A 12,539-nucleotide genomic window follows, 5' to 3' on the forward strand; every position below is an offset into this window, starting at 1 on the left:
CGGGGGACGTGAGAGTATTGGGGACGGAGAGGGAGTGATGGGCAGAGCGGTGGGGGGGAGAGGGAGTGATGGGGAGAGTGGGGGGCGGGGAGGTAGTGATGGGGAGGGCAGGGGTAAGAGTGATGCGGGGGGGTGGTGGTGTGGAGAGGGAGCAATGGGGAGAGTGATGAAGGGGTGGGTGATGGGGAGAGCGGGGGTCGGGGGAGGTGATGGGGAGAGCGGGGGTCGGGGAGGTGATGGGGAGAGCGGGGTGGGAGAGTGATGGGGGGGGGGGAAGGGAGTGATGGGGAGGGTGGGGGGGAGGGGAGGGTGGTGGGGAGTGGGGGGGAGGAGGGAGTGATGGGGAGGGTGGGGGGGAGGAGGGAGTGATGGGGAGGGTTGGGGGGGTGGAGGGAGGGGGGAGGGAGTGATGGGGAGGAGGGAGTGATGGGGAGGGTTGGGGGGGGTGGAGGGAGTGATGGGGAGGGAGGGAGTGATGGGGGGGAGGATGGGGGGGGTGGGGGGGAGGGACGGAGTGATGGGGAGGGTGGGGGGGAGGGAGGGAGTGATGGGGAGGGTGGGGGGGAGGGAGGGAGTGATGGAGGGCGTGGGGGGGGAGGAGGAATGATGGGGGGCGTGGGGGGGGAGGATGTGTGATGAGGGGGGAGGGAGTGATGGGGAGGGAGGGGGAGGGTGGGGGGGAGGGAGGGAGTGATGGAGGGCGTGGGGGGGAGGAGGAATGATGTGGGGGGGGGAGGAGGAGTGATGAGGAGGAGTGGTGGGGGGGGGAGGAGGAGTAATGTGGGGGGGGAGGAGGAGTAATGTGGGGGGGGAGGAGGAGTAATGTGGGGGGGGAGGAGGAGTAATGTGGGGGGGGAGGAGGAGTAATGTGGGGGGGGAGGAGGAGTAATGTGGGGGGGGAGGAGGAGTGATGGGGAGGGTGGGGGGCGGGAGGAGCAATGGGGGGGTGAGAAGCGAGTGATGGGGAGGTTAGGGGGGAGGAGGGAGTGATGGGGAGGGTGGGGGGGAGGAGGGAGTGATGGGGAGGGTGGCGGGGGGGAGGTGGAGGTTGGGGGGGAGGCGGAGGGAGTGGGGGAGGGTGGGGGGGAAGAGGAGTGATGGGGAGGGTGGGGGGGGGAGGAGGAGTGATGGGGAGGGTGGGGGAGAGGAGGGAGTGGTGGGGGGGAGGAGGAGGGAGTTATGGGGAGGGTGGGGGGTAGCAGGGAGTGATGGGGATGGTGGGGGGGGAGGAGGGAGTGATGGGGAGGGTGGGTGGGGGAGGAGGGAGTGATGGGGAGGGTGGAGGGGGAGGAGGGAGTGATGGGGAGGGTGGGGGGAGAGGAGGGAGTGGTGGGGAGGGTGGGGGAGAGGAGCGAGTGATGGGGAGGGCGGGGGGGGAGGAGGAGTGATGGGGGAGGGGTGGAGTGTGGGGGGGGAGGAGGAGGAGGAGGAGGAGTGATGGGGAGGATGGGGGGGGAGGAGGAGGAGTGATGAGGAGGGTGGGGGGGGAGGAGGAGTGATGGGGAGGGTCGGGGGGGAGGAGGAGTGATGGGGAGGGTGGGGGGGGGAGGAGGAGTGATGGGGAGGGGGAGGAGGAGTGATGTGGAGTGTGGCGGGGTTAGGAGGAGTGATGGGGAGGGTGGGGGGGGGGGCGAGGAGGAGTGATGGGGAGGGTGGGGGGAGGAGGAGTGATGGGGAGGGTGCGGGGGGAGGAGGAGTGATGGGGAGAGTGGGGGGGCGAGGAGGAGTGATAGGGTTGGGGGGGGGGCGAGGAGGAGTGATGGGGAGGGTGGGGGGAGGAGGAGTGATGGGGAGGGTGCGGGGGGAGGAGGAGTGATGGGGAGAGTGGGGGGGCGAGGAGGAGTGATGGGGAGGGTGGGGGGGGGAGGAGGGAGTGATGGGGAGGGTGGGGGGGGAGGAGGGAGTGATGGGGAGGGTGGGGGGGGAGGAGGAGGGAGTGATGGGGAAGGTGGTGAGGGGAGGAGGGAGTGAGGGGGAGGTGGCGAGGGAGTGATGGGGAGGGTGGCGGGGGATGAGGGGGGAAGGAGGGAGTGATGGGGAGTGATGGGTGGGGGAGGAGGGAGTGATGGGTGGGGGAGGAGGGAGTGATGGGGAGGGTGGGTGGGGAAGGAAGGAGTGATGGGTGGGGGAGGAGGGAATGATGGGGAGGGTGGGGGGGGAGGAGGGAGTAATGGGGAGGGTGGGGGGGGAGGAGGGAGTGATGGGGAGGGTGGGGGGGAGGAGGGAGTGATGGGGAGGGTGGGGGGGGAGGAGGGAGTGATGGGGAGGGTGGGGGGGGAGGAGGGAGTGATGGGGAGGGTGGGGGGGGAGGAGGGAGTGATGGGGAGGGTGGGGGGGGGAGGAGGGAGTGATGGGGAGGGTGGGGGAGGGAGGATGGGGAGGGTGGGGGGGGAGGAGGGAGTGATGGGGAGGGGGGAGTGATGGGGAGGGTGGGGGGGGGAGAGGAGGGAGTGATGGGCAGGGTGGGGTGGGAGGAGGAGTGATGGGGGAGGGGGGGAGGTGGGAGGTGGAGGGTGGGGGGGGGAGGAGGAGTGATGGGGAGGATGGGGGGGAGGAGGAGTGATGGGGAGGGTGGGGGGGGAGGAGGAGTGATGGGGAGGGTGGGGGGGAGAGGAGGAGTGATGGGGAGGGTGGAGGGGGAGGAGGAGTGATGTTGAATGTGGCGGGGGAGGAGGAGTGATGGGGAGGGTGGGGGGGCGAGGAGGAGTGGTGGGGGGGAGGAGGAGTGATGGAGAGGGTGGGGGGGCGAGGAGGGAGTGATGGGAAGGGTGGGGGGGGAGGAGGGAGTGATGGGGAGGGGAGGAGGGAGTGATGGGGAGGGTGGGGGGGGCGGAGGAGGGAGTGATGGGGAGGGTGGAGGGGGTGGAGGAGGGAGTGATGGGGAAGGTGGTGAGGAGAGGAACGAGTGAGGGGAAGGTGGCGAGGGAGTGATGGGGAGGGTGGCGGGAGATGAGGGGGGAAGGAGGGAGTGATGGGGAGGGTGGGTGGGGGAGGAGGAAGTGATGGGGAGGGTGGAGGGGGTGGAGGAGGGAGTGATGGGGAGGGTGGGGGGAGGGGAGGAGGGAGTGAGGGGGAGGTGGCGAGGGAGTGATGGGGAGGGTGGCGGGGGATGAGGGGGTTAAGGAGGGAGTGATGGGGAGGGTGGGTGGGGGAGGAGGGAGTGATGGGGAGGGTGGGGGCGGTAAGCAGGGAGTGATGGGGAGGGTGGAGGGGGGGAGCAGGGAGTGATGGGGAGGGTGGTGGGGGGAAGTGGGAGTGATGGGGAGAATGGGGGGGGGGGGAGAGGGGGCAAGCCGGGGTGGGAGAGTGATGGGGATGGCGGGGGGGGGCGGGGAGGGAGTGATGGGGAGAGCGGGGGAGAGAGTGATGGGGAGGGTCAGAGGGGGAGGGGGATTGATGGGAAGTGGCGGAGTGATGGGGAGAGCAGGGGCGTGGAGTGGGGAGGGGGGGCTAGTGATGGGGAGAGCAGGAGTGGGGGGTGGTTGTGGTGGGGAGAGCGGGGGGGGCAGAGATGAGGAGGGGGAAGGGTGGGAGTAATGGTGAGAGTGGCGGGGGGGAGTGATGGGGAGAGTGGCGGGGGAGGGGAGATTGCTAGAGATAGCGGGGTGGGGGGAGTGATAGGGAGAGCAGGAGTGGGGGGGAGTGATAGGGAGAGCGGGAGGTGGGGGGGGTGATAGGGAGAGTGGGGGGGGAGTGATGGGGAGAGCGGGGGGGAATGATGGGGGGAGCGGATGGGTGGGGAGTGATGGGGAGGGAAGTGATGGGGAGAGCGGGGTGGGGGGGGAAGTGATGGGGAGAGCAGGGTGGGGGGGAAGTGATGGGGAGAGCGGGGTGGGGGGGAAGTGATGGGGAGAGCGGAGGGGGGGAATGATGGGGGGAGCAGAGGGGCGTGAGTGATGGGGAGAGGAAGAGCAGGAGGAGTGATTGGGGCGGGGGGGGGTGAGTGATAGCAAAAGCGGGGAGGGCAAGGAAGTGATGGGGAGAGTGGGCGAGGGGGAGTGACAGGGGCAGGGGGGTGTGATGGGGAGAGCAGGGGTGATTGATGGGGAGAGTGCAGGGGAGTGATGGGGCGAGCACGGGGTGTCTTGACTTTATTCTCTTCCTCTTGCAGTACAATTAAGTATTCAAGTAGCTTTTTTATGACCCTATTTACTTGAGGTGGTGCTTTCAATGTTCTCAATTGCTGTTGTGAGCATATATCCTGATGTCAAGTTCATGCACTCAGTGCTTGGCACTAATGATACCACAGCTAGTGCCCTCAAGATGTCAGCTGTGACCTTGCTGTCTACTCTTCTACCCATCCCTTTTTTTTCATTCTATCTATTATACTTGCCTCTGATTTTCCTTTTTACAAAATGTTCTGATTGTTCACAGGTGGTTCAGACAGCATGAGTACATCGAGAAACTGAATATGCAGGCCATCATCAATGTCACTACCAACCAGGATGAATTTGTCAAGGAACACATTTACTCTCATGAGAAGGTAGAGATTTTTTTTATGGTGCAAAGACAAATTAACGTCTTGAGTTGAGACTGTTGGTTAGATTCTGCCAACGGGCGTGCACCTTGAAACACTAACCTGTCTGTTCTTGTTACTGATGTTGGCAAACTTGTGTCTTTCCAGCATTTCAGATGAACAGCATTAACTGTTTGTTTCTTTTTATTTTGTGCTGAATTGTTTAATTATTTGAGCTGCCAGTGTCAGTGTCTTGGATCATTCAGATTTCTCATCCGAATTATTGGACATGTTGGGCGACCAATGGTGGGAGCGTGGAGGCGGGGTATTTGGAGACTGGAGGTCATGTGATAAAACTTCCAGGGATACATCCAACCAGAGTTGGCCTATAGTGAGCAGGAAGAGTTTATAGGACCTCGTAGTTGGAGCAGAAAATGGAACAAGGAAGGAGAATTCAGAGCAGCACAGATTGTGTATAGACTGAAATGTATGCATTTGGAAAACATTTTTAAATCAGTAAACCTGCATTTCTTCCTCTAACTCAGCCTAAAGCTTTTGGGTCAGGATTTGTTCAGTACAGTACTACAAGTCCTATAATCGTGACCTTTGGTTGTATTTCTAAAGCACCCATTGCATCTCTACTTACAGATGCCTGTGCCTATCTTCCCCAACTACAACAGTTATTGAGACAACTGCCTGCATAACATCCCATCCAAGTGCAGCAGTCTCATAGACAGCTGTCGATTGTGCAATGAAGACTGCTCTTCAGGAATGCTGGCAATGTTGCTCTATAACTTTGAGATTTATTGGGAGAAATGTAATCCAGTAATAGCATTTAGTCTGTTATACTAATCTGCTTCTGTTGGTATTTTGTGTGAAGTATTGAATTATCTGACTCTCTGCATTATATCTGCAACAATGTTGAAAATTTGGACAGGAAAAAAAAGTACACTAAGAGAAAATACAAAGCAGGAGAGAAAATATGAGCATGAAGTGGTTGTCATGACTCATTGGATAAATGCTCTGTGCAGTAAAGTACAGGTTCCTTTCCTCGTCTGTGCAGAATTAGGCAGCAGTTGGTTCAGTTATGGTTCTCGGCTAGGGTTCTTGCTTCTGATTACCTTCCCGTGCCCTCTGCTGGAAAGTGGACGTATGTGAATGTTGAGTGAGGATGCAATCAAATCTAGAAGTGCCATGTATTCGACTGCACTCTATACAATCCTGTTAACAAAGTTAGTGTCAGCCTTGGTTCACTAATATAGCACCCTCGCCTCTGAGTCAGGAGGTTGTGGGTTCAAGTCCCACTCCAGAGACTTGTGCACAAAAACTCTAGAACACTCCAGTGCAGTGCTGAGGGAGATGCTATCTTTCAGAAGAGACATTAAAACTGAGGCCCCATCTGCGCTCTCGGGTGGATGTAAAAGATCCCATAGCACTATTTTGAAGAAGAGCAGGGGAGTTATCCCTGGTGTGATGACCATTATTTATCTCTCAATCAACATCACTAAAACAGATGATCTGGTCATTATCACATTGCTGTTTGTGCGAGCTTGCTTGTGCGCAAATTGGTTACTGCATTTCCTGCATTACAACAGTGACTACACTTCAAAAAGTACTTCATTTGATGTAAAGCACTTTGGGACATCCGGTGGTAGTGAAAGGCGCTATATAAATGCAAGTCTTTTCTTTTTATACCGTTTCTGTGGAACTATTGGCGTGATGGTAGCCTGATAATACTTGATCTCTGACCCATTTACAAGAGCTTGCATGCTGTGACTGCACCCTAACATAATCCTTTTTGATAGAAAAGACTCTTGTGTTGGAATGTTCACTGTCCGCCTTGTCCAGCAACGCAACAAATAAAAACAAAATCTGGAAATACCCAGTAGCTCCACTTGCATTTAAAAGAGAAAGATAATTAATAATTCAGGTTGAGACTCTTAGAAACACAGAAACATAGAAAATAGGTGCAGGAGCAGGCCATTCAGCCCTTCTAGCCTGCACCGCCATTCAATGAGTTCATGGCTGAACATGAAACTTCAGTACCCCCTTCCTGCTTTCACGCCATACCCCTTGATCCCCCGAGTAGTAAGGACTTCATCTAACTCCCTTTTGAATATATTTAGTGAATTGGCCTCAACTACTTTCTGTGGTAGAGAATTCCACAGGTTCACCACTCTCTGGGTGAAGAAGTTTCTCCTTATCTCGGTCCTAAATGGCTTACCCCTTATCCTTAGACTGTGACCCCTGGTTCTGGACTTCCCCAACATTGGGAACATTCTTCCTGCATCCAACCTGTCCAAACCCGTCAGAATTTTAAACGTTTCTATGAGGTCCCCTCTCACTCTTCTGAACTCCAGTGAATACAAGCCCAGTTGATCCAGTCTTTCTTGATAGGTCAGTCCCACCATCCCGGGAATCAGTCTGGTGAATCTTCGCTGCACTCCCTCAATAGCAAGAATGTCCCTCCTCAAGTTAGGAAACCGAAACTGTACACAATACTCCAGGTGTGGCCTCACCAAGGCCCTGTACAACTGTAGCAACACCTCCCTGCCTCTGTACTCAAATCCCCTCGCTATGAAGGCCAACATGCCATTTGCTTTCTTAACCGCCTGCTGTACCTGCATGCCAACCTTCAATGACTGATGTACCATGACACCCAGGTCTCGTTGCACCTTCCCTTTTCCTAATCTGTCACCATTCAGATAATAGTCTGTCTCTCTGTTTTTACCACCAAAGTGGATAACCTCACATTTATCCACATTATACTTCATCTGCCACGCATTTGCCCACTCACCTAACCTATCCAAGTCACTCTGCAGCCTCATAGCATCCTCCTCGCAGCTCACCCAACTTAGTGTCATCCACAAATTTGGAGATACTACATTTAATCCCCTCGTCTAAATCATTAATGTACAATGTAAACAGCTGGGGCCCCAGCACAGAACCCTGCGGTACCCCACTAGTCACTGCCTGCCATTCCGAAAAGTACCGATTTACTCCTACTCTTTGCTTCCTGTCTGACAACCAGTTCTCAATCCACGTCAGCACACTACCCCCAATCCCATGTGCTTTAATTTGGCACATTAATCTCCTGTGTGGGACCTTATCGAAAGCCTTCTGAAAGTCCAAATATACCACATCAACTGGTACTCCTTTGTCCACTTTATTGGAAACATCCTCAAAAAATTCCAGAAGATTTGTCAAGCATGTTCTCCCTTTCACAAATCCATGCTGACTTGGACCTATCATGTCACCATTTTCCAAATGTGCTGCTATGACATCCTTAATAATTGATTCCATCATTTTACCCACTACTGAGGTCAGGCTGACCGGTCTATAATTCCCTGCTTTCTCTCTCCCTCCTTTTTTTAAAAAGTGGGGTTACATTGGCTACCCTCCACTCGATAGGAACTGATCCAGAGTCAATGGAATGTTGGAAAATGACTGCCAATGCATCCGCTATTTCCAAGGCCACCTCCTTAAATACTCTGGGATGCAGTCCATCAGGCCCTGGGGATTTATCGGCCTTCAATCCCATCAATTTCCCCAACACAATTTCCCGACTAATAAAGATTTCCCTCAGTTCCTCCTCCTTACTAGACCCTCTGACCCCTTTTATATCCGGAAGGTTGTTTGTGTCCTCCTTAGTGAATACTGAACCAAAGTACTTGTTCAATTGGTCTGCCATTTCTTTGTTCCCTGTTTCTGACTTCCCTTGATTCTGACTGCAGGGGACCTACGTTTGTCTTTACTAACCTTTTTCTCTTTACATACCTATAGAAACTTTTGCAATCCGCCTTAATGTTCCCTGCAAGCTTCTTCTCGTACTCCATTTTCCCTGCCCTAATCAAACCCTTTGTCCTCCTCTGCTGAGTTCCAAATTTCTCCCAGTCCCCAGATTCGCTGCTATTTCTGGCCAATTTGTATGCCATTTCCTTGGCTTTAATACTATCCCTGATTTCCCTAGATAGCCACGGTTGAGCCACCTTCCCTTTTTTATTTTTACGCCAGACAGGAATGTACAATTGTTGTAATTCATCCATGCGGTCTCTAAATGTCTGCCATTGCCCATCCACAGTCAACCCCTTAAGTATCATTAGCCAATCTATCTTAGCCAATTCATGCCTCATACCTTCAAAGTTACCCTTCTTTAAGTTCTGGACCATGGTCTCTGAATTAACTGTTTCATTCTCCATCCTAATGCAGAATTCCACCATATTATGGTCACTCTTCCCCAAGGGGCCTCTCACAATGAGATTGCTAATTAATCCTCTCTCATTACACAACACCCAGTCTAAGATGGCCTCCCGCCTAGTTGGTTCCTCGACATATTGGTCTAGAAAACCATCCCTTATGCACTCCAGGAAATCCTCCTCCACCGTATTGCTTCCAGTTTGGCTAGCCCAATCTATGTGCATATTAAAGTCACCCATTATAACTGCTGCACCTTTATTGCATGCACTCCTAATTTCCTGTTTGATGCCCTCCCCAACATCACTACTACTGTTTGGAGGTCTGTACACAACTCCCACTAACGATTTTTGCCCTTTAGTGTTCTGCAGCTCTACCCATATAGATTCCACATCATCCAAGCTAATGTCTTTCCTAACTATTGCATTAATCTCCTCTTTAACCAGCAATGCTACCCCACCTCCTTTTCCTTTTATTCTATCCTTCCTGAATGTTGAATACCCATGGATGTTGAGTTCCCAGACCTGATCATCATGGAGCCACGTCTCCGTAATCCCAATCACATCATATTTGTTAACATCTATTTGCACAGTTAATTCATCCACCTTATTGCGGATACTCCTTGCATTAAGACACAAAGCCTTCAGGCTTGCTTTTTTAACACCCTTTGTCCTTTTAGAATTTTGCTGTACAGTGGCCCTTTTTGTTCTTTGCCTTGGGTTTCTCTGCCCTCCACTTTTCCTCATCTCCTTTCTGTCTTTTGCTTTTGCCTCAGTTTTGTCTCCCTCTGTCTCCCTGCATAGGTTCCCATCCCCCTGCAATATTAGTTTAACTCCTCCCCAACAGCACTAGCAAACACTCCCCCTAGGACATTGGTTCCGGTCCTGCCCAGGTGCAGACCGTCCGGTTTGTACTGGTCCCACCTCCCCCAGAACCGGTTCCAATGCCCCAAGAATTTGAATCCCTCCCTGCTGCACCACTGCTCAAGCCATGTATTCATCTGCGCTATCCTGCGATTCCTACTCTGACTAGCACGTGGCACTGGTAGCAATCCCGAGATTACTACTTTTGAGGTCCTACTTTTTAATTTAGCTCCTAGCTCCTTAAATTCTTTTCGTAGGACCTCATCCCTTTTTTTACCTATGTCGTTGGTACCAATGTGCACCACGACAACTGGCTGTTCTCCCTCCCATTTCAGAATGTCCTGCACCCGCTCCGAGACATCCTTGACCCTTGCACCAGGGAGGCAACATACCATCCTGGAGTCTCGGTTGCGTCCGCAGAAACGCCTATCTATTCCCCTCACCATCGAATCTCCTATCACTATCGCGCTCCCAATCTTTTTCCTGCCCTCCTTTGCAGCAGAGCCACCTACGGTGCCATGAACTTGGCTGCTGCTACCCTCCCCTGATGAGTCATCCTCCCCAACAGTACTCAAAGCAGTGTATCTGTTTTGCAGGGGGATGACCACAGGGGACCCCTGCACTATCTTTCTTGCACTGCTCTTCCTGCTGGTCTTCCATTCCCTATCTGGCTGTGGACCCTTCTCCTGCGGTAAGACCAACTCACTACACGTGATACTCACGTCATTCTCAGCATCGTGGATGCTCCAGAGTGAATCCACCCTCAGCTCCAGTTCCGCAACGCGGACCGTCAGGAGTTGGAGGCGGATACACTTCCCACACACGTAGCGCCCAGGGACACCGGAAGTGTCCCCGAGTTCCCACATGGTACAGGAGGAGCATATCACGTGACCGAGCTCTCCTCCCATGTCTTAACCTTAGATACCCTTAAATTGGTAATATCAATGTTACAGTTCACTTACTGATATAAAAAATAAAAGAAAAGCTACTCACCAATCACCAGCCAATCACTTACCCCATTGGCTGTGACGTCACTTTTTGATTACTTTCTACTTCTATTTTGCTTTCTCTCCCGCTGTAGCTGCACCGGTACGCTGGCTCTCGATCTCCCGCTGGGCTTTTGATAGGCTGCTCCCCTCTCGCCAACTGCCGCTGGCTCTCGATCTCCCGCTGGGCTTTTTATAGGCCGCTCCCCTCTCACCAACTGCGCTGGCTCTCGATCTCCCGCTGGGCTTTTGATAGGCTGCTCCCCTCTCGCCAACTGCCGCTGGCTCTCGATCTCCCGCTGGGCTTTTTATAGGCCGCTCCCCTCTCACCAACTGCCGCTGGCTCTCGATCTCCCGCTGGGCTTTTTATAGGCCGCTCCCCTCTCACCAACTGCCGCTGGCTCTCGATCTTTGATCCAATCTGTATATTTTTTCTGTTTTTTATTTCAATTTCCATGTAGTTTTTCTATTAATCAACTGTTATTTTTTTGCTAAATAAAAAATAAAAAATACATAATACTTAAAAAAATACATAGGTGACTGGCTCCTGACTCAGGAGGAGGGTAGAAAGACTGCACGAATCAAATGCAAAACAAGAAGACATGGTTATAGTTCTCTGCCATAGTAAATGCAGAACAGGATAGGGTAACTGCAAGGAGTCCTGATCCTAATAAGGTAGTCCCGGCAATGTTAGGAAGAGGTGGCTGTTCTAAAGAGAAATGCTTACACATCATCTAGATAGCAAGAGGACAGGTTTACTGAGCAGCTAATTTGTAAAGGCCTGTATTCTGTTTTCTGATGTGTGGCCAAAATCAAGGGCAAAGTTCCATTATTCTGCCAACCTCCCTCCCCCTCTCCAAAAAAGGAATGCTTGTCTGCGAGACCCAGGATCCCGACTAACCCTTGCTGTCAGCAGCACTGTGGATTACTTCAGGTGTTAAAATACCTAAATATCACCAGCTGTGAATTGATTTGTAGGTTTAGGCCTTATCACCAGCCTTGAAAATAGCAGGGGGTGGTGACTGACCAACATCAGAAAGACACTGTGTCTGCTGATATCAAATTAAGATTCCAGATTGCGGCCCTGTTGTAATTTGAATTATGGTGCATAGCTTCTTTAATATGTAGCCTTCTTGCTGCCTAATCCTTGCACTGTTTACTGCGTTGAGTGTTCCTGTGGGATTTATAGCTGTCATTTATGTCTTGGTTTCATTGCAGGTCCCTACATTGATTCATGAACTCATTGCGGTGGAAGTCTGGAAGCAGAAAGTGTTTCCTGTGTTGTGTCAGCTCCAGGATTTCACCCCGACGAGCACATTCCCCATATATATCGTGGTGAGTCAAACTGTCTGCCAGAATACTTCCCAATCATAGTCAATGGATGAAATCTTGCCTGTATCAATTTAGAGCTGTCTTTTTCCAAAGCTGCTGTAGGAAAATACAGCAATAAACCAAATACCAGGAGGCTTGTTCACTTTCATTCAGATTTCAGGGTGAGAAAATGAAAGCTTTTAGTTTGGAAGCATGAAAAAGTTACTTCTTGGATGATATCACACTGAACATAAAACTGTACTCTATTGTAATAGTAAAACAGGAATAACATGCCTCTTATGCCTTATAAATACCCCATTTAATGCTCCCATATAGTGTTATACCTTTATTATTATACATAGTATATAATACTGTGACACCAAGGAGTCTGAGTAAAACAGAAGTCAATGGAGATCAGGGGGAAAGCTCTCTACTAGCTGGAGTCATACCTGGCACAAAGGAAAATGGTTTTGGTTATCTACGGCCCAAAATTCCCCAATGGAGCTACCTTAATTTTGCAAGTTTCGCCAAGGGTATAACGCGATATTTAACAGGTAACGGCCGTTTTTTTAAGTACCGTTTTTCTGACGTCACTCGGGGTCAAACCTACCAGTAACGCCATTTTTGCCCGTTTTTGAGAGTTTCACCAATAAGAATTTTTTTAAGAATGGTGCTGGGGACCGCTTTGAAAAACCTCACCTTACCAAATCGGAGTCCCATCGAAATCGG

At 52.5% G+C, this 12,539-nt stretch overlaps 1 protein-coding gene across 5 annotated transcripts in view; it reads left to right on the forward strand.

Moving 5' to 3' along the window:
- Nucleotides 1-12,539, forward strand: part of zmynd10 (zinc finger, MYND-type containing 10) — a 296,351-nt gene that overhangs the window by 231,953 nt on the left and 51,859 nt on the right. For all 5 annotated transcript variants that reach the window (XM_070895743.1, XM_070895741.1, XM_070895742.1 and 2 more), the window contains exons 2-3: nt 4,375-4,483; nt 11,718-11,834. In XM_070895743.1, coding sequence (XP_070751844.1) covers nt 4,375-4,483; nt 11,718-11,834 — 226 coding nt within the window. The remainder of the gene's footprint in view (nt 1-4,374; nt 4,484-11,717; nt 11,835-12,539) is intronic.

The sequence above is a fragment of the Pristiophorus japonicus genome, chromosome 12, assembly GCF_044704955.1.
Source record: "Pristiophorus japonicus isolate sPriJap1 chromosome 12, sPriJap1.hap1, whole genome shotgun sequence".
Lineage (NCBI taxonomy): Eukaryota > Metazoa > Chordata > Chondrichthyes > Pristiophoridae > Pristiophorus > Pristiophorus japonicus.